The 27,122-nt window shown below is 41.0% G+C and overlaps 1 protein-coding gene and 1 pseudogene across 10 annotated transcripts in view; one reads left to right on the forward strand and one right to left on the reverse strand.

The window, feature by feature from the left end:
• Nucleotides 1–1,234: 1,234 nt before the first annotated feature.
• The window catches only part of prpf38a (pre-mRNA processing factor 38A), a 53,151-nt gene continuing 27,263 nt past the window's right edge, over nt 1,235–27,122 (forward strand). For 4 of the 10 annotated variants that reach the window (XM_049588082.1, XM_049588083.1, XM_049588085.1 and 1 more), the window contains exons 1-8: nt 1,235–1,428; nt 1,768–1,927; nt 2,205–2,326; nt 3,686–3,771; nt 3,866–3,976; nt 8,631–8,743; nt 8,842–8,868; nt 8,964–9,055. In XM_049588082.1, coding sequence (XP_049444039.1) covers nt 1,299–1,428; nt 1,768–1,927; nt 2,205–2,326; nt 3,686–3,771; nt 3,866–3,976; nt 8,631–8,743; nt 8,842–8,868; nt 8,964–9,055 — 841 coding nt within the window. In that variant the 5' untranslated portion in view covers nt 1,235–1,298. Of the gene's footprint in view, nt 1,429–1,767; nt 1,928–2,204; nt 2,327–3,685; nt 3,772–3,865; nt 3,977–8,630; nt 8,744–8,841; nt 8,869–8,963; nt 9,056–10,995; nt 11,045–11,640; nt 12,110–27,122 lie in introns of those variants that run through there. The other 6 variants (XM_049588075.1, XM_049588077.1, XM_049588080.1 and 3 more) reach the window with 3 other exon arrangements.
• LOC125895883 (interferon-induced protein with tetratricopeptide repeats 1-like) overlaps nt 13,916–27,122 on the reverse strand; it is a 69,777-nt pseudogene continuing 56,570 nt past the window's right edge.

The raw sequence follows: 27,122 nt of genomic DNA on the forward strand, positions 1-27,122 counted from the left end.
GTGTAAGTGCATGCTGCCTCCTCCCCCCAGGAAGTATAACACCATGAGTTTGTCAAGAATAATAAGTGCAGAAGCACATCAGAAATGTCTTTTTGCCGAGTAAGTTTGCATCTACAAGGAATTTAAAGTGGTGATGATTTGGTGAATGACATTTAAACACAGTAAGTGCAAAAATATAAAGACATAATATAAGATACAATTAAGATTATATATATATATATATATATATATATATATATATATATATATATATATGATTGAGTGATTGGGATTGTATTTATTCCTATAATTTTTGTATGTAGCACAATTTAGAGGACTAGGGCTTTGCAAATACCTTTTATATAACTTGTTTTTCTTTATATATATATATATATATATATATATATATATATATATATAACTACATGTACAATAAAACGAAACACATTTCATTATTAAACAAACAATTGTCATAAAATGTCATGAAATTTAAAGATAAAATAAAAAGGCCAAAACTAAAATCAAGAAAATAAATGGGCAATAAAATCGTTACTCAGCATATGCTTTCCGATAAAAGTATGTTTTTAGAAGAGACTGAAATGAAGCAAGTGACTCAGACAGCCTCATAATCTACCATTTTAAAGCACTGGGGAGGGACTTGTGTTTGTTTTAATTTATTTTTGCTTAGGTGAAGGTCACACAAAATTAAATATTGTGTTCTGTATTTACCAATTTTTAATAAAACAGCTATTAATCATGGCCAGAAACTATTAAAAAAAGAACGAAAACTGTCACTGGATTTTCAAACTTATTTGGTTCTTGGACACATCATTTGCAACAAATGCTTCTGTCAGAAACAAAAACATAAACATATACTGATATTTCATTAAAATCACCATTCCAAGTCTAATCTAAAATTTTGCCAAAATAAACTGTCGGCATGAACGCACAATTGAGTGGGAAAAAACAAGGCTTTTTTCAATTCCAGGAATTAATCTTTAAATTTTAACATGTCATATCTTCCTGCTCTTTTTCCATTTGATTAAATGACAGCGTGCTTTTTTTCCCCTGTACGTTTGTCTCTCCCTGAGCATCAGTTTTTAATGTTATTTGAACAAAACACCGGTGACCTCTGCTCAGTTTTTAGTGTGTGTGCTCCTTACGCCGCCCCACAGCGACACCTGGAGACCGATTGTAAGAATGACACTTTTATTCTGGGAAAAAAACACGAACCGGAAGTATTGATTAAGTTTCCGGCGTTGGCTCGCAGGTCGTTGCTGTTGTGTCCGTGCTAGTAGAGTCGCTTATTCTTCATTCCGATGGCAAACAGAACTGTTAAAGATGCTAACAGTATACACGGGACCAACCCGCAGTATCTGGTGGAGAAAATCATCCGGACTCGAATATACGAGTCTAAATACTGGAAGGAGGAGTGCTTCGGTCTGACCGGTGAGTAGCATGTTAGCCAGCGAGCTAACGTTAGCTTCCTGTCGGCTAACAAACCTACAGGCACCCCGGAGGATTCCAGCCCTCTGTAATTTTTTTTTTTACAGGTACAGGTGGGGTTTATTGTTTTCATGTTACCTACTTGGAAGTACTTCGACATGCTGTTCACATACCGTTGTGGAGTTCCTTTTGAGTTTCAGTGAAGGAAAATCTTGATGCTTAATTGTATAAATACATTACAGAGAACAGTGAGCCTCCATCTTTGTATGTGTGTGTTTTGTACTTTTGTATTTTACAGTGACTGTTGTTGAATGACGTGTATGCATCTTGTGTCATCCACAGCTGAGCTGGTGGTTGACAAAGCCATGGAACTGAAATTTGTTGGTGGAGTTTTTGGAGGAAACATCAAGCCCACTCCTTTCCTCTGCCTCACTCTGAAGATGCTGCAGATTCAGCCTGAAAAAGACATCATCGTTGAGTTCATAAAAAATGAAGATTTCAAGTGAGTTTCTATCCCAATCCAGCGAGAGAATAATGGGAATACTGGTGCTGTGTTCTCCTTTGTCAAACAAACAATAAGAACTTCTAGAAACCATTAAAGCCTTTAAGACAGTCAGGACAAAAATGAAGAGAAGGAGTTTTCCATGAACTATTTAGTCAACAGATGTACGGGTCAGGCTAACATGTTATTTACTTACTCTCTCTCTGGGTTTGTTGTGGATCTTTTTCCACCATGTCACCATGTTCTCTCTGGGTTTTTTTTGTTTGTTTTTTTGTAGATATGTTCGTTTACTTGGAGCGATGTACATGAGGTTAACTGGCACTGCAGTGGATTGCTACAAATACTTGGAACCGCTGTACAATGATTACAGAAAAGTCAAGAGTCAGAACAGAAACGGAGGTGAGTTTTTGATTTAACAGCTCATAGTACAGTAAGCATAGTTGATGTTGCTGAGTTAAATTTTAGCCCTTTTGTTTGGCTTTTGCCAAAAGGGCTGTGGGCTGAAATGCAACCCACGGCTGCTGCGGCAAGGACAGTGCCTTTGTACACGGGTTGCCCATTTTAATCACTCAGCAACAGAAGCCCTTTTTACACATAGATTGCACCATAGGGCCTTTACGTAGTCCCTTCTTTACACCACTGTTGCATTTTGACATAGAACCAAACAATGACAGCATTATACCCCCAAGTGTGTGATTGTACCTTTTATAAAGACTAGTGAGGCGGCATAACTACAATAACTTGCACTGATTCTCATACACACATGCACACTGCACTTTATCACTCAGTACCAGGACTTGGACTTTTATTTATCAGCAATTGGTGTCTATTTATTTATTGAGTAACCACTGCTACTTATTTATTAGCCATTGGTGTTTTTATGTCTGTTTATACTGTTTTTATGTATACAAGAAAGATGCCTGTCTTAATTTCATTGCACTTAAGTACTATTAAGTTAAGTACTTAAGTAAGTTAACTTAAGTTAAGTACTATTCTATTCTATAATTGCACAATATCTGGCCTTGAACAAGCACAGTAAAATGACTTCTATAATGCTTCCACGATGCATATCCTGGTATCAAAGCAGTGGTTTCCTGTGCCTCCTGTTAGTCCGTTTTCAAGCCAACAAGAACAGAATCTGCGTGCTCTGTACGCAGAGGTAAACAAACAATATAACAATCAGGGGTTTCAATTCTGGATATTAAGACAAGATACCCCTTGATTAATCCCTCCTGGGTTTATGAAGCAATTATAGTTTGGATATTCAGCCTCTTTCCTGTAAACTGGTTGTGTTGTGAGGAAGACTGCAGGCACTCAGTCAAATGAGTTTTTAACAGGAAAATACAGAGGGGACTGTTTTCATTTATAGATTACTACCCTAAAAGGACACTAGAATGGATCATCAGTCTTTGACATGAAGATATAAATTAAACAACAAATGAGACAATGTGATTTTAGGAGTTCTTTCCCACTAGGCTTTTGAAATAAGGCCTGTGATTGACCCACAGAACTGAAAAGTTTAGCTTGGTATTTCATTTAAGATGAAACATGCTGTCCAGTTCAGTAAAAGCTTTATCATTTGTATTAAACACCTGGGCTAATATTTAAATTAATTTTTAAATTTAATTCATTTTTGGGCCCACATTAAATTCCAGTTAGCGCTTAGAGACGTAGGCTGAACTCGAATGTCAATATGGATGTACGATGAAATCATTTAGCTTGCTTTTCTTCCTCCTCATCTTTTTCCTCTTGTTTTAGAGTTTGAGTTGATGCATGTGGACGAATTCATTGACGAGCTTCTTCACGCCGAGAGAATGTGTGACATCATTCTGCCTCGACTTCAGGTAAGTTTATGTCAAGTCTGATTGTCACACACAGCTTGATTGAAGTGCCTACATCAATTGTGTGTGTGTGTGTGTGTGTGTGTGTGTGTGATAGAAGAGACACGTCCTTGAGGAGGCTGAGATGTTAGACCCACGTATCAGCGCTCTGGAGGAAGATCTAGACGAGGTGGAGAGCAGTGAAGAAGAAGATGAGGAAGAAGAAAAGGTAAGACAAACGTTAAATGAATCTGGTGGAGCAACATATGAAAACTGGTTTGCCATGATGAATTAAAAATGCCAGATATGATCATACACAAGTAGGGATGTAACAATATATTGAATTGCACAATATTGTAATAGAAAATGTCTTGATACCATTGTGGGACTGTAACAAAATCTACCACATATTACATGGTTATGTCCTGTGGTAATATGTCTCACAACATATCGGTATAAATGAAGCATTGTGGTGCCACAGAGATTCCATGGCCTAGAAATCATATTTCAGATGCAAGGGAATATACTTCTTTGGTACAGACACCAGCAAAAAGCACACCATCTTCATTTTTATATTTTTTTCCAGTGACAACGAAATGCAAACATTACCATTCCTTCTAAAATCACAACTTATTCCACAATCCCTGTATCTGTCAAAACAATCACACTATGACTTTTTGCATGCAGCTCTGATTAGAATCGTTTCAACCATGTAATTGTTTTCTGTTAATTGTGTGTGTCATGCATTCATAAATTATAATAATTGTCCAAATCCCTGGGAACGTCACCTATTTTCAGAATTCATGCCTATTATTCCTATGGTCTAAGACAGTTAAAGAATTTTAGTGAACAAGAACAACTTTTTCCCCAAATCCAAAAACTAGATTGCTTAAACTCACATTTGTTAATGGTAGGGTATAAAGTCTGGAGCTGCTCCACAGACAATGAATGGGGAAAGATGTTCTAGATGACACTGTGAGCACCTGGGGAAATGTTTTGGGTATATGGGTACATTTTCTGTTTCAGAACTGAGAGCACTACAATAGAATGAAGCTCAATTGGAAATAAAAAATAAAACAAACTATGGGTCCACAAAATCAGGCTCCTATTCATTGTCTATAGAGCAGCTCCAGACTTTACACCCCATGACATCACAAGTTTGTGGCTTAATTCTCTGGTTTCTAGTTTTGAGAGAGAGCAGCTCATGTTCACTAATATTGGTTGAACTTTCCCAGACCATGGAAATAACATGATGGAATTCCTTTTTTATATACTTTAATGTTAATTGAGTTTTAGTTTTTGTATACAACCATAAGTGTCACTTATAACAACTTACAACATTCTTTCCACAGTCAGAAAGGTAAAGGGAACAACTGAGCATGAAGGGTGAAAAATAGAACAGTCATGGTTACATATGTCCATTTTCAAAGAAAGGCATTTATATCCAGTATCTTGAAGTTAATGTATCAGTTAGTCCAGATATTTTTCCTCTGTCATAAATTATCCATTTCGTCCAGTTGCTAACAAAAACATCTTCTCTCACTCTAAGCTGATAGGTTTCTTTTTCCATAGCACAAATCTCTCATGATTTACAACCATTGTTCCTCAGGAGGGGAATCAATAATATCTTGGTCAAGTATCCATCATAATCCATGACACAGTCATTTGTATATTTTCAAGGTACATACCTTTGCAGCAATTAGGTCTTGCATATCCCAGAATTTCTAGAATTGTAACATTCACATTTTCCCAGAATTGGTGTAGCTTGTGACATTCCCCAAAATTATGTGTGTGGTTTGACTCTATTCCCACATATTTGCCATCATGGTTGTTGTGACCCAGTTGTTTTACTCTTCACCCAAATTCCCACCATGTTTTTGAGTTTGTAGTGGTTTGTTGTGTTTTGCACATATTAAGCCGTTCTTTAGTTGTGATTTCAATGTTCAATTCCCTCTCCCATTTCGTCTTGATGTACGTAGAAGAGAAGGCCTTACATTATCTTTGATTTTGGTATAGCCACAAAATCACCTTGAATCTTGTCCCCCTGTATACCCACATCATTACACGAAGCAGTCTGTTTAAGGGCTTTGGGTATTGCATTTCCTTAATAATATAATCCCCCAGCTGCAGAAATAAATAAAAAAAGCTTCATTTTCAAATCCGTAACTCTCTTTTAAATCCCAAAAACGCATTATATTTCCATTCTGAATTATTTTGCACACTGCTGTAATCCCCCTTTTCTCCCAAATTCTGAAGTTCTGATCGTTCAGACTTGGTTTAAATCTATTATCTTAGGCAAACCAGCTCAGCAGTTTCTATTTTGTATTGTATTACCAGGTTATACCAAATATTAAGTGTGTGGAAATTTCTTGAGAAGAGTCTTGTAATGTCTTTGTTAGATTAATATTGCCAATAAGGGCCTGGACTGGGATGTCTGCTACTGTCATTTTAATATCTTTCCAATTTGCACTGTAGTCTTTCACATGATGAAATTATCAAGGTGGTGTTCCCACTGTGTCCAACTCCAATTGTATTGTATTGTTTTGTGTTTGAACAGCAGAGGGCGCAATCATTCTAGTTGAGGATTACCTACAGAGACAGGCTTAGACCATAGACTATATATGAGAAAGCGCTAAATATAGGATATTTTTAAGTTATTATTTTTCTTTGTTTTTTTTAAATATTGTGATAATTATTGCATCATTTACATTTCACAGTGATAATGTTGTACCATGAGTTTTTGGTATCCTTACATCCCTATCCATACGTGTGCTGGTTTTTGGCTTTCATTTGTGGAACAAGTAGAGAAACTGTAAATTATGTGTGCTTCTAGGGTTCTGTCAGAGTGAGACTGGTTCAGTTTAGTAAGAAATGAAACTGAAACATATTCAGTTGCAGTCAACCAAACTTAATCTTTAACAGCATTATAGGATTTAGTTTATTCACTGTGCCCAGCATTGCCAGGTGTACGACAGTTATCGTATTTGTTCGATAATTTGGCCCTCTGTACGATGTACAATCAATAATCCCAAAAAAGGCCAAATGTACAATAATTTGACCATTTCATGAATGTGTGGTTGTAATCAGTATGCCGGAGTTTTTTTGTGAGCCCTGAAGGCATCTGTTCCCATGTCACATGTTTCCAGCCAACCACACTTTGCTTAGCATGAGATATGGGTGACGTTTGTCTCTGAACAATGAGCACGATTGGCTGAATGGTCAGCTGTACCTGCCCCACGAGGGGCCAGGATCCGCCAGGAAGTCGAGCGAGAATGAGATTCAAAACAGGAGAAGAAGAAGAAGCGGAAAAACAGAAGCAAGGAAAATGAAAAAAAAAGTAAACACAAGAGTGACTATATTTGCCTATAGCGCATCAGTAGGATTGTTATTTTGGTTATGATGGATGTACAATAATTTCCCTCAAAATACGTTAATTTTGAGTCTCTGGTACGATAATCCTGCATTTCCCACCTGGCAACACTGACTGTGCCTCTGCTGCCTCTGCTGGGTAAAAACCTAACGGTGTAACAGTAAAGCTTTCTTCCCTTTATTCATGATTTTTATATCAATGGTGTTCAAACCAAAATATGTATTTATATTACTTTTTTGATAGTTTGGTATCATCCTTTTCAGTTCAGCATGACACACCTTTGTTCTCTGTTATCTAGTTTACTCATAGGGCAACAGTACATGCAATGTGTCACCTGGAGTACAGTACAAGGTACAGTACACGGTAGTACTTTAGGTGTCAGAACTGCTGGTGGGACAGTTTGATAGCTTTTGAAACCACCTTTCTCCAAACCTAGCTGAGTGACAAGCCAACATTCATGCTGTGATTGGTCCTTCCATTAACACATGAATTAATACATGACACGAACGGAAACGTCGGATCCTCCATCCTTAAAAGGTACCTAACTGGAGAATTACCGCCACCAGCTTTTTATCTCGGGGTGCCTAACCTCAGATGTTCGCACAGTGGTCTTTTTTTTCTTTTACAGATTTTTGTAAATTCAGTTCCTATTTGCGCTACTTTTAGATTAGGCTTCAGTGTAGCTCTTTTTTTCTCTCCACCTTCCAGTGTTGCTTTTTACAACACCTTTTACTCCAGCTATGACCACACAACTTGTCCACTAATTCTTGTAGAACCAGTTGTGACCAAGAATAACCTGAGCCTGTTATGCAGTGAAATTCAAAAAGTCCTGGACACTGCTGATCACTTGTATTCACTTTATTAACAATGTTCCAGCCCTCAGACCTTCCTCAGATAAAAGATGAGTCAGGCCATAAGACTCCCTGTAGTGCCCGTACTTTGTAATGATGGTCACAGTGTGAACTTAGGTCAGAGTCAGTATCAGAATTTCCCTTACAAGGAATTTGTCTTGGTGTTTGGTGACCTACCATATATTAGATAAATTGTCTGTATTGCACCTACATGCTGTCCACACCTCACTGAAATCCGATCTCAGTGCAGTCTGCCCTTGTCCTTGGCAGTGGCAGTAACGTGAGGATGGGCTCAGTGCTGGCAGTGTGAAAGAGCACCATCATTGTACTTGACAGTTTGAACTTCTTTAATGTGATGGTGGTGTCGTCCCTTAACTTCAGGCGGTTAGATCATAACACAGATGTGCGGGTGGCTGATTACACCGGAGTAGAGACCAAACAGGCAGCCAAAGGGCTCTGTGTTACTGCTGTCTCACACCTGGTTGGTTTAAAATATCACACAGATTGTTGTCATGTCATCTTTTAAATATTTACATTGGAGACAAATAATTTCAACCAACTATTAACTTTATTTGACTTTTTAGAGAACAGGATCACTTTTTTTATTGTGTGGTGCATTTCCACGGGTTTTAAAATCTTGTTTGTGTTATTTCCACCTGCAGCCGGAGAGACTCCAGACCCCTGAGCCCCACAGACGCCGTGACGGTTACCGTGACAATGACAGACCTCGTCGCTCTCCATCACCTCGTTACAGACGCAGTCGCTCACCCCGACGGTATATAATAATGTTCCACAGTTACATGTATACTTTTTGCAAAGAAAGTTATAAATTCAGCTCTAAATCCAATCTTTGGTGGGTTTGCTTTTTTCCAGGAGGAGCAGATCTCCAAAGAGGCGAAGGTATGTTTGCTTTTAGCTGAAATCCTTTGTCACTTTTAAACATAATACTTGTAGCTCAAGCTCATTGAGGTCTTTTGTTGTACATGCTCACATAGCCCATCACCCCGGAGAGACCGCCATCGCAGCAAGAGCCCCCGCCGACACCGCAGCAGGTCCAGAGAAAGACGTCACCGCTCCAAATCCCCAGGTATGCCGTCCACTAACCAGAAAATCAGCAGTTCAATGCTGGGCGCCTCTAGTCCACAGAAACCCCAAATTACTCCTTAAGGGTAAGCAACACGCATTATTAATATCACAACATGTCAGATCACTGACTTTAGCCTGGATGATAGAAGAGCAGTAACATTATATGAATACAATGGTGGTGTCATGGTGAGTCAACCAACCTATTAAATACCCTAATTTCATCTTCCAAAATCAATTCAGAAGAAGGCGCACACTGAATGAAATTATTATTTCTTTGTTCATTATTTCTGTTCCTGTATTGTTGTTTTTTCATATTGCAGTCTGTATCACTGAAAAAGAAAATGTCGCAATCTCATTATTTTTTAATATCGTGCAGTTTAAGTGTTAATGAGTGAATATGACATGTAAAAGCGCTCTGAGTGGTCGCAGGCTGATAGCAGAGAGCGGGGTATGACAGCAGTAGTGGTGTACTTCAATGAATATAAATTCAGTGGTCACTTTATAATCTAATACAATCCAGTATACTAGTTATATTATGAAGTCTACTTTATGATGCCTTTAAGATCTTTTATTTTACATTGTTATAGAGATATTAATTCAATTATATGTTTTAGCGTTGAGGTCATGGTATGGTCACACGTGTTAATAATATTCTACCTCCCCTGTGTATGTAAATAAGAACAAATTAGTACTACTCTTTCAAAGTAATGTAGTCCACTGCAACGCCACCGCAACATAATCTTTATGTCTCCATGTGGACAGGATGAAAAATCAAAATACACGTAAAAAAACAAAGATTGTTCCTGTTATTTTTAGATAGTTCTCATCTTGTTGACGCGTTTTTTGATAAATTTGGTTTTCATTAGTTGTTTGATACCAATAATAATAATTATTATCATTATTATTATTATTTGATGCTGTAAAAAGGGGGTGTGGCATCATGATTTGTAGCTGTGTGCATCTGTGTGTACAATCAGTGGTACTATTCGCAGTTGGGTTGAACGGGCGTTTGGGTGGGGACTTGCTCCACCTCCAGATTGCTACCCTACAGACTCTGGCTCCAAATCACTTTTTTTTGTACAGTGGGAGGAAATAGAGATCTGCCATCCATCTTTACATATGGTCATTGTTTGTTTTTTTTTACACAAATCTGCCTTTTTTAATTGTATTTGCACTAAACTGTGAACTCCCCAGTAAATGAGAATATTTATCTGAGGAAATTATTGTTACCTCATCTCATTATCTCTGCCAGGAGTAAGTCTGGAGGGGATCATGCATGTGTGTGCATGTATGCATGTGTGTGTATATGTAGCTGTCTGGTTGGCCACAGTTAATCTCAAAAACTCCTGGACCAATCAAACTATCGACAAAAGCATAGAACAAAAAGAATTTCCTGTAATCAGCTATGCTGTTAACAATCCTTACCTACTCTGTTGCTCCATTTTGGCATTTGTCATGGCTAAAAAAATGACATCCATAGAAAGGTTTGGTCTCATTTTGAATATGTTATGATCCACTAAAGTAAGGCACGATATGAGATGAAAAGACATCCAGCTTTGGGATGTTTGATGCCATCTTGACTGACAGGGGGGCAGTTACAATCAGTGCACCTGCCCCGAGTGCCTTGTCTAGAGTGGCCACAATCAGCTCAGGTGGCTGTGTGCCCAAAGTGCAGCCACCTTGTGAAGATCTGCACTCTACTGAGTGCACTTTTCTTGTTGGGACAGTTCATGATATGTGTCACAGAAGCAACCAGATAGGTTCCAAATCTTCTTTTGCTGTCATTTTCTTTTATATGAAATCAAAGTTTACACAGACCTTCATGACACTTAATTCCTTTATGCTTAATTTAGAGGAGAAAAGACATTCTTACTATAAATAAGGATTTGACAATTGTTGTTTGGTACTTATTGTATTGTTTCGTTGTTTTTATAAAACAAGGTCACCACAGAAGCCACAGACATCGCAGCCACTCAAAGTCCCAAGAGAGGTGAGTGATCCTACCATTATTGGTACTGAAACATTCCTACGTGTCTTTATAAAGAAATTCCCAAATATTTTTTCGTGTTTATCTGCATGTGTGTGGCTGGCTAATGTTTCCAGTTTTTTAATAATAGAGCAGTTACAAGGGTTTAGATGCCAACACCGTCCTTCTTTCAATACCATATAATGAATAAATAGTTTCTCTGTAAAATCCTTCTTTCATTTAAAGAAAACAGCCAAAGTTACTGAATGTTGTCTAAACCCAGCTGGACAATAACTTTGCTTAAAAACAACTTACTTAAATCAGAAACTGTATTCTCAAAGAAGAAGTCATTAGGTTTACAAAATTGGACTAGACATTCAACAACTTTCAGTACTTGCCAGTTTTTGATATCCGGTGCCGCAGATATATTTTAGTCTGTAGCAAAACATCTTTACAGCAGACTTCTGAAGATTTTTATTGTGTCATATGATTCTTATTAGCAGATGGAGTTTGCCCAGTTTTCATATATTTTAGATAAAATCATTAATAGGAGAGTTTTCTAAAGCACCATCTATTCAGTTATTTCCACTCAGCTTAATTTTCTTTCTTTCACATCACAGGAGCTCAAAAAAGAGTCACAAGAAAAGTCGGAGAGGAAATGAGTGATCTCCCTTTCCCTTTTTATCCGATCTTTTTTTTTTTTTTTTTTTTACCACTTAACTGTCAGAGATCCATCCTCTAAAACTTGTATGACATTTGAGTTTCAGATTTTGTATTGCAAGTAATTTTATTGTAGATTTTGGAGCACTGACCTGTTTGTAAGATATACCAATGTAAAGCTCTCAGGTTTCAGCAGTGTGTATGTACAGTATCTAATCACTCACTCCATCTGTAGCCTTTCAGCCTCTTTCTGTGGTTCAATCCCTCTGAGAGCAAAAGCTAATAATACTCCCCATTTTTAGATAATTAGGACCATCAAATGATAACCTTTGGATCTGTGTAAATGTAGAAAATGTCTTTGTGTATGTTAAGAATGACTTTCACACTCTGACCAGACATTTGTGAGAAATAAAGACCCTTGTTTATTAAGTTGTTAAGTTGTTTTTGTGTTTGCTTTATTCCTGAGGAAGATGAGGACCCACAGTGTTTTTTTAAATTTTGTGTGCAAGTTATGATCTTGTGCACACGTGTTATTATCTTATGGAAAGTTTAATATCTTGTGGTAATAGGTATCTTGTGTGCACAAGTTATTATCTTTTGGAAACAAGTTATATTTCTTGTAGGAACAAATTATTACCATGTGGAAACAAGTTTAATGTCCTGTGATAAGTTATTATCTTTTGGGGAAAAAAATAATATCTTGTAGGCAGGGCCGTCACAACCGGACAGGCAAACTAGGCAATTGCCAAGGGCCCCGAGCTGGAAGGGGGCCTCCAGAGACGGCTGACATTGGTCCATATCAATGACAATATGATGAAACCCCTATAGACACTGCAACAACGACAACACGTTGGAATCCCCGTTAATGGGGCCCCCTACTAGCTGCTGCGTGAGAGTGGCAGTGGAAGTAGGGTGACCAGACATCCCGCATTGTGCGGGACTGCACAGCATTTCTGCCTCTTTTCACGCGTCACGCAAATTGAGACCATGTCCCGCATGATTGGTTGCCACCCGCGCTAGCATTATTGGAGTACCTCTTTTTTGGAATTCAAAATATGGTCACCCTAAAATCATTCAGGAGCACACTGTGTGAGTACAGATTTCAACCAGCAGCAGAAACGAAAGGCGAATCCTACCGGTTGTGGGTTGAACAGGGGTCACAGATGCCGTATTCCTGTCAAATAGGCTATGGCGCAAGATAAGGGCTTACTGGCGAGGGAGAAGCCCGGCTCCAGGTCCAATAATTTCCTCTTCTTGGTGTTATGACTGCCCAGAAGTACCTGAACAGCCGTACCTGTGACGTGTCAGAGGAGAAACAAGCCGTTCACATTTCTCTCTTTGTGGCAGGTAATGGTCCACAAACCTCTCCGCACTTTAGGGACTGTTCTTTACTTGTCAGGGGAGGAGGGTGGCTGGTTGATTTTTATTTCATTTATTTATTTTGTTTTGATCCCCCCTATGTTAATCACTTATTGATGTTGTTTTTGAAGTATGAATAAGTCAATAAGTAATTTATTCCATTGAAATATCATTGATGTATTATAGAAAAGTGATTTATCTTTTTATAAATGACAAAAGGCACATCTGCCTCATTTTTGCTGTGGTATCGTGATACTACTCAGAACCGTGATACTTTCCTCCAAGGTGCCTCTTGCCTGGGGCCCCCAGAGTGTCTTGAAACAGCCCTGCTTGTAGGAACATGTTATTATCTTGTAGAAACAAAGTTAATATCTTGTGGGAACACATCTTGTGTGCACAAGTTATTATCTTTTGGAAAGAAGTTATCTTGTGGAGACCATTTATCTTTTGGGAACAAATGAGGAAATTATCCTGAAATCTCAAACATGATATCAAGTAATACTGGGATGTTTTGGAAGCCACAAAGTAAATGATTAAACTGTGTTGCTTCTCTGAAAGTTTCAAAATTTAATGTCAGCAGTAGCTTCCAAAGTCTGATGTAAATCAGCACCCAGTGTACAGTACTGTGAGTATAACCACAAAAAGACAACTCAGTGAGCATAACTTAATAGTATTTGTATTGTGTACAACTGAGACATAGCTTGACATGCATACAAACAATCAGTTGCATCTGGCAATAATAGTCAGGTTATACAACAAATTAACAATGACATTACCAATCAGTCATACTTTTTACTACACCTAAGCATATAGCAAAGCAGTTTACATGTGTATTATCTTCTTACATAAACTTAAAATACAGTGCAAAGGGGGGGGGGGGGGGGTGTAACACATCAGTGATATAATAAACACCATGATTATGTAAGTAAAAGAAAACACCTGATCAAATCTACTTTAATTAAATGTAATTTACTTTTCAATAACAGTGTATAGGTTTTTATGTATTTTAAACAGCCTCTGTCTTCCATTAGCTGTGCTAGAGTGCAGAGACAGAATCTACCTTTTTTTTCTTTGTGTAAGCCATGAAATCACTAATGAGTTAATCATGAATTGCATGTTCAGAGTAATGTTTCACCACCCGACTAACAGAAAAAACAAAACATTTTTCCTAATGAGTATAATAACAATAATGTAGGTACAGATTATTTTTACTTATGAATTACCTGCAATTTTTCTCGAGTTCGAACCAGTGCTTTAACAAACACTATAGCTCTTACAGGTTTGCCAGACATTCTTCTATTTCTCTGCACATTTCGCTTTTGTCTTTATTCTTCCTCAGAGTTTTAATGCTGTTGTCACGCACAGAGAATCGGTGTGGTATTTCTACTGCTTTAATGTGATACTTTATTGACCCCTTCCTATCCTGTCGCTGAAAGTATAAATACCTTGCGTGGTGGTTGTAAATCAACTGTTTGTCCTCAGGTTCCACATCACTTTTTAAGAGGTGATGGTTAAGTAGTTCTTTGTATATCTGCTCAGCTTTAGCCTGGTCTTTATTTGACTTTGCGTATATATTTGCGAGGTCTAATTTCTTCACAAGTGAGGAATGAGGATAAAGAGAAATCACGTCCTCAAGGAGACTGATTGCTCTGTCTATCATGCTTTGCTTTGGGTGACTATCCCTGTAGATCTTCCATTTGTAGCAGAGTGTAACACATCTCTTCAGATAACGCTCATCTGGATGGTTTTCCAGAGCCTCCTCTGCCAAATCAATGGCCTCATCAATAGATACATAGTCTGTAAACCCATAATAATGGTTTAATACCACTGGAGCTGCTGACAGGATTTCTCAAAACCTTTCTGGCTAACTCACGTGCTTCATCTTCAATTCGTTCTCCATTCTCAGCACATTTCTCAAGGTACAAAGCAGGTACAAGTTCTCTCTGGATCCTGCTCCTTGGCCAGTCTCATCTTCTCCAAGATGTCAGCCTCCAGCCCTGTTTCACTGTGCTTGAAAGCACCCACTAACCCTATGACATGGCTGGTGTTCCACTCCACCATGCCTGGCTGCATCCTGATGGCTTTCTCAAAGTAATCTGCAGCCAGCTGCTTTTGTTCTGTGCTGAACTTCATCAGGGTCCAGGCTTTTTCAGCACACATCTCTGGATGGAGCTCATCCTGGCATGGAGATGGGTATTTATTGATCAGGGCATCGACCTTTGACAGGTAAGCCTGACTCTCTGCTTGTTCTCCCAGGTGATGGTGCAGCCAAGCCAGGTTCCCATAGTTCACCACTAACCAGGGACCTTCATCTGCGTTTCTCATCTGGCGGAAGGCCTCTGCAGCCTTGCTGAACAAACTCTGGGCATCTTCTTTAAACCCCAGCTTGTACTGAATGAACCCCCGCAGGTTGTAAATGTGACCCAGCCAGCTGTTTCCCTCCTCGGTGCCCATGTCCTCCAGATTGTCCCTGAGGCGGAAAAGTTTGGACCTGCTAGGGTCCAGATCCCAGGTGAAGTGGCACTGCAGGGCCTCCAGTTTGGACTCCAGTGTTGTTTGACTCTGAGCAGCACTGATGGAGAATACAGATAACACATATTAAAACACATCATCAGTAGGTTGATCAGTGGTTCAAGTTTGTAACAAAGGGCCCCAGTGCAGGATATTATGATGGGCCTTGGGCTTTGTAGTTACGAAGCACACACGTACACAATCATACGCTCACACTTAGATACGGACACACAATTAGGCATTGTATTAACAACCAGCCATGTGTTGGATTTTACAGACAAAATGTGTTACCTATTTTTTTCTTATTTCCCGCTGCTTCACCACGTTCATCGTACTTGTCACTGGTCAGAGATATTTTTGTCAGTGCTTTCATTACATCCACATATCTGCACCATATAGCAACAATGGACTCATATCTAGAAGACCAGCGGGTGGGGCAAAGGGGCTTCAGTGTTACATTCAGTGAGCTGAGAGCTCTGTGGAGATAATGCCAGTATCAGTGAGCATGGCCTACCTTTTAATGCTGTGACCAAAAATATTTACAAATGTTCTTTGGTGTCATAAAACTGTGCCACCTCTGAGATGTTTTTTACTCCATCATTCAGCACTACGTTGAGGTTATGTGCCGCACAGTGTACATATGTCCCAAGTGGCTCCTTTTCCCTTATGCTGGCCTATACTACCACATAACCACCACTCATATTGGCCACTCCGTCATAGCACTGCCCATGACCTTTAAAAATACTAGGATTTCGTTTTCCAGCTCATTTGCAGATGTGTCAGATGCCTCCTCAAATTCCAGAAAAGCTTCAGTTACTTTGACGTTGATAGCTATGTCCATCAGGTTCCTTAGTATGGTGACATATCTGTACACTTGATTAAGCTGATGTCGCTTGGACGGATCTTGTGTGGTGTCCATAATAACTGAAAAAAAATGGAGCTTGGTTTATTTCAGCTGTAATGTCCTTCTCAACTCACTGTGACAAAATATATATGAGCTCATTTTGGATAGAGGGGCTGAGGTATTTGACTGACCCCTTGGGTGGTTTGATCAGCTCTTGCAGCACTGGGTCATAGCTTGCCAGCATCTCGATAATGGCAACGAAATGTCCACTGTTTGGCTGTCCAAAAATGTCTCTTGTCCCCGAAACACTAAGTTGCAAGAAGCCAGTGTTAGCGTCACATTCACAATGTGCTCCAGCACCTGTCTCCAAAAGAGCACTACATCACGCATGTCCCTCTCCAGCTGTGCATCAATGGAGACCATGGAGTTTCCAATACACCACACATGCTCCAACATGTATTTCAGAGGACTCGTGTCACCCATGCATTGTTATAGCAAGGTGAGCTGTGGTCTCCAAATAGCCAGCAGGGCTCATAGTATGCACAATCCAATTTTGGAGAGTAGCAAAGCGAACTATGCAGTGGTTTGATACTGGTCTTTGTAGTTTTATGATACAACCCTTCAGAAAAACAACAATTATGCTGATTTTTGGGGAAAGGACCCCTAGGTTTACAAGACCCTGTAGTTATAATGTTTTACAGCAGGCTCTATAATATTTTCATCAAAATGTCCTCTATCTGTGGAGTGAGGCTGAAGTGGCTGTGGCTGGTCCTCCTGCTCTTGTTCTGTATCACTGGTACTGACCGGCTTCTGTCATCTCCAGTAGGAGTTCCTGCCTCAGTCAGGCCGCTTGAGGGGCTGACTGCAACTAAACTGCCTGGTTCTGACCCTGTCTCTGAGTGGTTAGGCCTGCAACTGAAAATATGTACATATAATGGTTATCTAATGCTAGGAATAGCCAGCATCCACTTGACTATCAGTTAGCTTACCATAATAATTCATCGGCTGGCTATCCACCTGGTAGAGACATTAATTTACTTGTAGCCTACAGTTTAGCCTACATAATACATGTATAACACGCATCCCTTGTCTTAAAATTTGTATCTAAAATGTAAGCCTAACATTCCGATTATCAAGACCAACATTACCTGCTGCATGTTTCTTGACACACCACTGAGGGCAGCGGGGTAGATCCTGAAGCATGCTGAACTGTTGGACTGCTGCTAGGAGGGGCCTTGTCCGTGGGCTGGCAACTGTTAGAAAAAAAACGAATAATTTAGCAATCTTCTCCTCCTGTTCTTTTCTCTACTGTCTTTTCTTCAACTGCTTTTGTATTTGAATGGCATGACTGCTTGCTTTTTTTGTTTGTTTTTTTATATATATACTTTATTAATCCCCGAGGGGAAATCAATTTTTTCACTCTTGTTGTCAATTACACACAGGTCCGAACACACACATGCACAAACAGGACCTATACATGCACTAAGCGGAGAAATGTCAGAGTGAGGGGGCTGCCTTGCTCAGGTGCCCCGAGTGGGGTTGGGGGGGTTCAGTGTGCCTGAGTAGGGGCACCTCGGCAGTGCCTGCCGGAGGTGCACTGGCACCTCTCCAGCTACCAGTCCACGCTCCCTTTCTTGGTCCAGATGGGGACCCTCCGGTTCCCAACCCAAGTCTCTATGGACTGCCTTGGTGTGCTCAGCTCATCAGTCTTGACAGATTTTGTGCTTCACTTTGCCAGAGACTTTTTGTCTAGTTGCATGATCACATAGGGACTTAAGATTGAACATACACACATTACTCACCAATCATCATTTTATGTATATGACATAAATGCCAAAACAATTTGAAAATATTCATTTGAATATTTTTCAAAAGTTTATAGTTTTTATAGTTTATTTAGAATAAGCCTATAATTTTGTTATTGTTTACTTGCCACTGACTTTTTTGACACCATGACAGAGATGGGTTTGGACATAGTATGAAGGTCTCTAGAGGAAAAAACTATTGCAGCACAATGTCAGTAGGGCCTCACTCCTTGACAACTGTACTCGCTTGGTCACACACCCCCATTCAGTGTGGGCCCCAGTGCAACTTCACTGTAATATACTCAGTAGATGGTGTAACAAAGTAACAATACTTTGTTACAGTGGTTAAGTTTTTTTTTTTGGTATCTGTTTTGAACTTCATACAACATAGTCAACTTTTACTTTTTCTCCACATTTCCTAAATAAAATGTATACTTTTATTCTAATTCCTTTTTTTCATATTTTGGAGTAAAAGTAGTTTTTACTCTAGTTTTACTCCACTATCTATGTATTTTTATGTCCTGAGTATTTTCAGTGCTGCACCACTTCAAAATGAAATCAGAAGGTTTGATGAGTCAGTGGTCCTAGCTGGCATGTTAGATCCATAGACTGTATAAAACAACGGACAGAGCAACTGTAATATCACCCACTGGTTTGTGGACTCCCATTTCAAAGCCTTGAGTTTGGTATTACGGCCATCGTCATCTTGCTTTTTTGGAGCCAGTAGTGACTATATTTGGGCAAGAGGGTGGAGCTGTGAAGGAGCAAGGGGTGGATCTGACTGAGAAGCCGAGGACACTATAGGCAAACAGCCTGTCACTCAAAGCAGCCCCTAAGTCTTAATAAAATGTAAACGAGTGAGTTCTCTAAAAAGTCATCCCTCACTCAAGTGTCATGAATGTTGAAATTAGCTATAGAGACCAAAACTGTTTTTTGCACTAGGCTGTAAACATGTTTATTTCTGAGTAAAACTGAAGCTGGGCATTTTAACATGGGTATCAATGGGGACTGACTGGCTCCTGGAGCCAGCCTCAAGTGGCCGTTCAATGAACTGCAGTTTCTGGCACCTCTGTGTTGGCGTTATTCATCTGAGTGGGTATAAATGCAGCTGGAGCAGCAACACGATTCGCCAACCACACCTACATGTCAGTCCACATTCAGCCCCCTTCGCTCCTTGGCCTGGAAGCAGAAGTCCCGAAAAAATTACTAAGCTAGCGATTAGCTAGCTATGACATTTTACGTCAAAAGAGTGGTGGTTAAGGTTAGGGTAAGGGTCATGGGAAGGCTACATCTTGTTATGCTACTGCTAAGTGAGCAATTAAATCATTTTAGCTATGAAGTCTTAAGTTCAAAGAGAGGTGGTTAAGGTTAGGATATGGGTAAAGGGAAGGGTTACATCTAGTTACTTATAAAGTGAATCATGTTTTTATATATTATGAATCATACGGTGGATTATTGCTGCATTTGGTCTCATGTATTCACTCCAGTGTAGCATTGTGGCACAGTTTAGATGGCCGTCATGTTGGGGGGCTTGTCTTGTACTAGTGGTGGGCACAGTTTGTTTGGTTATTTTGTGTAAGCTAACAGAATGTGCCTGCAGTGATACATGTCTCTATTTTCAGCCCCAGAGATTGCTGCTTGGTTAATCACATAAGGGGAAGTGCAAACAAGTGCTCTTAAAGCTGCAGTTAACTTTCGATTTTCAGGGAAGCCCAGGCTAGAGACCACATTCTACTCAATGATGAGATGGACTTCATGATGAAAGCAGAAAATGGTGTCCCACAGCAAAGAGGGTGGGTAATGATACAAGGAGATAAATGGCCTTTCCCAAACCACACCCTGAACCCTATCCACTTCCACTCCATTTCCGTATTTACACAGAGGGTCCGCCACATTGAGTGCCATCCCACACCAAGTAGTGAGGAGTGGAAGTGAATTATATAACCCTCTGACAGTGAGCCTGCACCAACGCCGTCTTACCGACCATGTGCAATGCCGTACTGTGTGGGTCATGGAAGACGCTCCCTACAAATAACCCAATAATGCCCACATGGGTGGTTTCGCCCAAACAAGCTCCACGTGGGGATTGCTGTGGCAACCTGGGTACCAAATGCGTATGGGCCCAAATTGGGCATCTTATCTGGGGCCCACTTGGGTAAACCCACCCATGTGGGCACTTGGCACGGGGCCAATATGGAACCTGTGGACAATCCCACATATGGCCCATTTTTCAGTCCATTCACTTCCCTCATGGGCCCCACATATAAAATGTTGGATAAAACTTTGAGAACACAATCGAACAGAAATTAGAAAGAAAATACAAATTTTAAAATCCCTTTGGCCCTGGCTGAAAGGGAAGAACGGAAAAGACAAACAAATATATTGAGAAAACTCAGCAAAGAATAAGAGGGAGAGAAATATTTAAACGACTTTTAAAGTTCATAATGTTGAAATTTCGGGCTCTGGGACTCTGAGAAAATGCCAATTACATTATCATTTAGGCTACTCCTACAGTGATATGAAATACATAACTTACCTCATCGTTTAGTTGTTTCCTCAACTCAGAAGTTCTCTAAATATTCCTTCTTCTTCTTTCTTTCTTTTTTTTTTTATCTCGATGCTGCTTTGGATTCGATGGTATGAAGTCAGTGATGCAACATCTGCTTTGCTGTAAATAATGTTGAGCATGCAGCAGAAGTGTTCACATTCATAGCCTGCTGAAGTCTAGGCGATGCCAAGGGCGGGGCATCTGGATGATGTTCTGTGGTAATGCTCCTTGACTTTCGTTTCCCAGGAACTGAAACTTACTGCCACATCAGGTAAAAATCTTTAACATTTCTTTTGTTCGTGTTGTTTGTGTGTGTTTTCCTGCATGTGTTCTCTGTGCGTGTTGTCTGTGTGCTGTATTTTCTGTATGCAAATAGGTGTGTGCCACAGCCCGGCAGGGATTGGTGGATTGGATCTGTGCTCGTTCCTGATTGGCTGCCGCCAAGGGCGTTCGGGTATTTAAAGGACCAAGATGACAGTTTCTTCGAGCTAGCAGGCGGATGGCGCCTTCCTCTTCTCCCAACCGGCCACACAAATTGTAGTATTGTTGTGTTGTCGTATTGTAGTGAAACGGCGTTTTTGTATATATTGTATAGTAGGGGTGGACTGCCAGTTCTGTTGCTAACCCTTTTTTCTCCTGTTTATTTAGTTAGGGAGGTAAGATTTTTGTCATTTATTTCTTATTATTTGGTTAGGTTATTTACTCCCTTGATAGAATTGTTTTGTTAGTTATTTTGGCCTTAGTCCACCCTGAAGTTATTATTTCACTCACTTCTGTTGTTCCATTTATTGTAATGAATTAATATTCGATCGTTAAACACATTTGTATCCTTGTGGCCTACTTGGGACTTGGGGAAGATGGGGGCCTTTCATGTTGTGTCCCAGACACCCCTAGACTGGGCATATGGGGGCTCGTCAGTCTTCTTTTCGCACTTCGTTTTAGGGTGAGTTTGGTGAGTATTTTTTTCCTCTGGTTGGCGGTTGTTTTTTTGGTGTGGGGGGAATTATGGAGTTTTCTCTGGATGAATTTGTGACCAGCCCTTCTTTGGCAAAACTTGGTAAGTGCCAAAAAGCAGATTTGTTAATTGTGGCTAACTTTTATAATGTGCATGTGTCGTACAGTGCCCGGAAAGCAGAGCTCAAACAGATTTTGTGTGATGAGTTGGTGGAGCAGGGTGTGCTACCCAAACCAGCTGCTGAGGCGGCTGAGCCTGCGGGTGGCGCGGCGGCTGACGCACAGGTGGCGGATGTGAAAGCAGCGGAGGCTGCTGGCGTGCGCGCTGCTTGTGTGCAGCCTGAGCCGGTCATTGATCCTTCTCTGGGAAATATGACCACAGAGGATCTCCGCTTAGCCCAGCAAATAAAGGAGGTGGAGACCAAAAATAAACATCTTGAAGTGCAAGTAATGCATCTCCGTATCTAGGGCTCTTGAGGTGGAAAGAGGAGCCCCTGTTGTCTCCACCCCAGTGTCTCCTAACCAAAGTTTTGTTTCTGCTCCTGCTTTTGACATCAGTAAGCACATTGCATTAGTCCCTCCGTTTCGTGAGTCCAAGATGGACTCATATTTCAGCGCCTTTGAGCGAATAGCTGCTGCACTTACGTGGCCCAAGGAGTTCTGGTCACTTTTGTTACAGTGTAAACTTGCGGGGAAGGCCCAAGAAGTCTGTGCCAGTCTGTCAATTGAAGACAGTCTGGATTATGACATATTGAAAAAGACTGTGTTGCAGGCTTATGAGCTTGTCCCCGAAGTGTACAGACAAAAATTTAGAAACCGTGATAAAACTGCCAACCAGACTTACGTTGAGTTTGCGCGCGACAAGAGTGTTTTGTTTGATAAATGGTGCCAGGCATGTCATGTCAAAACTTTGGCGAAAATGCGAGAGTTAATTCTGCTCGAGGAATTTAAAAAGTGTTTGCCGGAGCGAATCTTGTTTATTTAAACGAGCAGAAAGTGTCCTCGGTGTCTAATGCAGGCGTGCTGGCTGATGAGTTCATTTTGGCTCATAAATGTGTTTTTTTTTCTGTACCGACACCTCGTGCTTCAAATGTAACGCCTGAGCGCAGAAGGTCACCAAAACTGATGCGTAAAAACACATCACCAGCTGCGGGTGAAAGCCGCGAGTGTTTTTATTGCCACGACCCAGGTCATTTGATCGCTGCCTGCCCGGTTCTCAAAAAAAGAGCACAAACTGGTAAGACTCCTGCAGGTGTGGGTTTCATAAACACCGCGTCCCCGCCTGACAAACACACGGAGCCTTTACCTGAACCAAAGGTAAATGCGGAGATTGACCCTCGTTTCAGACCTTTCGTGTCTCATGGGTTTGTTGTCAAACGTAACTTAGTGTTTTCCCCACTCCACATGATCCATTTGCATTCACCGCTTGGACAGGTGAAAGTTGCCGTGCTCCCACGGTGGCATTTCGTTTAATTTGGGAAACGACTTCATTCATTCATGTCGCCAGACTATCGCAGGGCTGACAAATAGAGACAACAACCATTCACGCTCACATTCACACCTATGGACAATTTAGAGTTATCAATTAACCTAGTCCCCAGTCTGCATGTCTTTGGACTGTGGGAGGAAGCCGGAGTGCCCGGAGAGAACCCACGCTGACACGGGGAGAACATGCAAACTCCGCACAGGACGGCTCCCACGCCCGGGATCGAACTGGCAACCCTCTTGCTGTGAGGCGAGAGTGCTAACCACCACATCACCGTGCGACTTGGCCGGATGAAATGTGTTTCCTCTGCCCGAGGTCGTTAATGATCCCATTGATGCTGTGTCTGCCTGCTGCTCCCCTTCTGTCTCCTCTGATTTGTCTGTGCCAAGTGTGTTTCCTGTGTGCGCAATTACCTTATTTTATACAGTCTATGGCAATTACGCGTGCACAGGCTCGTAAACTGGGTGAAGCTGTGGATTTGGCTGAGTCGTTTATGGCTACATTAGATGAGGGAGAGCCCTCATATTCAGTGCACCCCAGCACAGAGTGAAAATGTGTTGAAATGTGTCAGTGAGTCTGATCTTTTCTCTGCTGATGCTGACCTGAGCTTGAATGTTACACGGGAAATGTTGATTGATGCTCAGAGAAATGACCCATCTCTAACTTTGTGTCTGTCCTCTGTTGTAGCCGCTGAGGAGGACAGAAGACCTGTTGTGTTTTTTTCTGGAAAATTGTGTTTTGATGAGACGGTGGAGTCCCGACTCCAGTGAGCTAAATGTTGTGAATCAGGTGGTTGTGCCAAGAGACTATAGACCGCAAGTTCTCAGTCTAGCACATGACTCTAGCTTAGCTGGCCACCTTGGTGTTAAAAAAACGTAGCCTATTATCGTGTGTTGCGCAACTTCTTTTGGCCAGGGTTAAAAACGGCTGTGGCAAAATACTGCCGCACCTGTCACACCTGTCAAGTTGTGGGAAAGCCCAACCAGTTGCCCAATTGGCCCGTGAAAATCTAGCACAAAGCCAAACTAAAATGAAGCGTCGTTATGACAAAAAGTCTGTCCTTAGAGTGTTCCAACCTGGTGAAAAGGTTCTGGTGCTGCTTCCCTTACCTGGATCCAGCTTGCAGTCACAGTTTTCAGGTCCATACACGGTGGAGAGAAAACTCAGTGACACAGATTATGTTGTTCAAACTCCAGATCGGAAAAGAAAATCCAGAGTTTGTCATATTAACATGTTGAAACGTTATTTTTCCAGAGAGAGTGATCCCCAGCTGCCTCCTGTTGCGCCCATGATGTTCGTGTCTGTTGCTCCTCCTCAGTACCATCTCTGTGACGACGGGTTGGCAGAAAAAAGCGATTTGATGCCGCCCGCTCGTCTGAGAAATTCAGAGGTACTGAGTAACTTGGAGAATTTTTTGGTTCATCTGTCTGATTCGGCTCGCGCAGATATTATTTCTTTGATAGATGATAACTTGTTGCTTTTTTTCCGACCATCCCCGTCAAACCTCTGTCCTGCACCATGACATTGATGGGGAGGGCCACAAACCCATTAAGCAGCATGCATATCGCGTAAATCTGACTAAAGGGGCCATGATGCAGCTGGAGGTGAGTTATCTTGTTGAGCATGGATTGGCTGTCCTCAGTACGAGTGCGTGGAGCTCTCCGTGTGTTTTGGTCCCAAAACCCGACAATACTCCTCATTTTTGCAATGACTATAGAAAAGTAAATTCGGTTACAAACCCGATTCTTTTCCGCTCCCTAGGATGGAGGACTGCATTGATTGAGTGGGCTCTGCTAAATTTGTGACAAAGCTGGACTTCTTAAAAGGTTACTGGCAAGTTCCTTTAACGCCACGGGCCTCTGACATCTCCGCTTTCGTCACACCCGACACTTTCCTCCATGACACCGTTATGCCATTCAGGCTGCGAAATGCTCCCGCCACATTCCAACGTCTTATGCATCGTGTGTTATCTGGTGTGGAAAACTGTGAAGGCTATTTAGATGATGTGGTTGCTTAGTCCTCCACCTCGTCAGACCATCTCCACACACTGTCCCTCATTTTCAGCCGTCTCCGCGAGGCCTCTCTTACCCTTAACCTCGCCAAATGTGAGTTTGGCAAGGCTACGGTAACATATTTAGGTAAGCAGGTAGGACAAGGGCATTTGCGCCCGTTAGAAAGTGCATGCGATTATTGATTTTCCAGTCCCACAGTCCAAGAAAGCTTTGCGATGCTTTCTTGGAATGTGTGGTTACTATTGTGGTTTCTGTCGAAACTTTTCAGATGTGGTGGCTCCTCTCACGGGTCTTGTTAGTCCGTTAAAGACCTTTGTTTGGTCCCCCGCTTGCCAGGCTGCCTTGAGTCCGCCAAAGCGCTATTGTGTAGCGCGCCTGTTCTCACTAGGCAAACTAGGCAATTGCCTAGGGCCCCGAGCTGGAAGGCCCCCCCCCAGAGACGGCTGACATTGGTCCATATCAATGACAATAAGAATGGAACTCCTATAGACACTGCAACAACAACAACACGTCAGAATCCCCCCTAATGCCCCCCCCCCCCACTCCCACTTGCTGCTGCTTGCGAGTGGCTAGAGGGGGCCTCCAGGGACTGCTGACATTAGTCTGTAATCAACGACACAACTTGAAACGCCCTTAGCGACACTGCAACGACGACCCGTCGGAGACCTCCCTAATGGGGCCCCTACAGCTGACTGAACTGACTTGCTGCTGCCGCTGCCGTGCGGGCTGCAGCATTTAAAGAAGCGAACGTATCCCTCATTGCACGCTAAAAGAAAAAACAAGCATGAGAAGGATGAAAAGAAAAAAACGAGACAGTGGTAAGTGAGAATGTGTTACAAGTAGTTATTGCCACATGCCACTTTGTCCCAGTCCCACCAAGCATCAGAAAAGTTTAATGTTCAATGCACAACATGACAACAAAAACAGCTAGCTAACATTAGTTAGACAGTGAGTGGACCAGCTTGAAGCTTCTAAACTCTTGAGGCATAGTGTTTGTTTGTTTGAACAGAAGAGGTGTATTGTATGACATTAGCTGTGTTGCCATGGTTGTGTACACAGGACACTGTACCTGCAATAAGTTAGTGCCAACGACAGTGTTAATTTCTCCCATTAGTAATGCATTTGTTGTCAAATGCTAATACTAATGAAACCAACATCAATTCTGCTGTCAGTAGAACATCTTATTCTGTCCAAACTGTATTAATTTGTATTTAGAAGAGGAAGATATTATGTTAACATGAAGCATTGAAGTTGTAGGCTAACTGTTGTTCATTAATTATTTCATACAGATCTTAAATGTTGAGTGTTTGTGAAGCACATACACACAGTTCTGTACTTGCATAAAAATATTAAAGCAAACTCACCAAATATAATTGAGCTCTTTTTTTTTTTCTCAAGGTGCTTTGTTGAAATATTTTGGTCCACAACAACAGCATACCTCTTTAGTTGCCTCAACAGATGAAGGTAGGAGGAAGTTATTCTGAGTTCACAGTGACTTAAGAAATAAGAATAACTAAGAATAAGAATAACTTCATTAAGCCTCTGCTTATTAGGTTATCTGCTCTCCAGTTTAAATCTGTCATGAGATTATTTAATTTAAAATGACTACACAAATATTTGTCTTACACAATGAGTTATTGTATTTATTTTTGTATTTTGTTGTTATTGTTTTCTTTGAAAGGAAGCATGTTGTGTGTGTGTGTGTGTTGTTGTTATTTAAATAATGTAAGGCAATTTTGCTTTGATTTTACATTTTTCTATAAATAAAGGATTTGTTACAAATGCTTCATGTCTTCTCAGTGTCGGAGACTGGTGCTGGCGGGGGGGCTGGGGGGGCTCCAAGTTGCCTGTTGCCTCCAGAGGGTCTTGAAACAGCCCTGGGAAGACGATCAGGGTATTGACCACCCTGTCTGTCACTTTTCA

Source organism: Epinephelus fuscoguttatus, linkage group LG10 (genome assembly GCF_011397635.1).
Source record: "Epinephelus fuscoguttatus linkage group LG10, E.fuscoguttatus.final_Chr_v1".
Lineage (NCBI taxonomy): Eukaryota > Metazoa > Chordata > Actinopteri > Perciformes > Serranidae > Epinephelus > Epinephelus fuscoguttatus.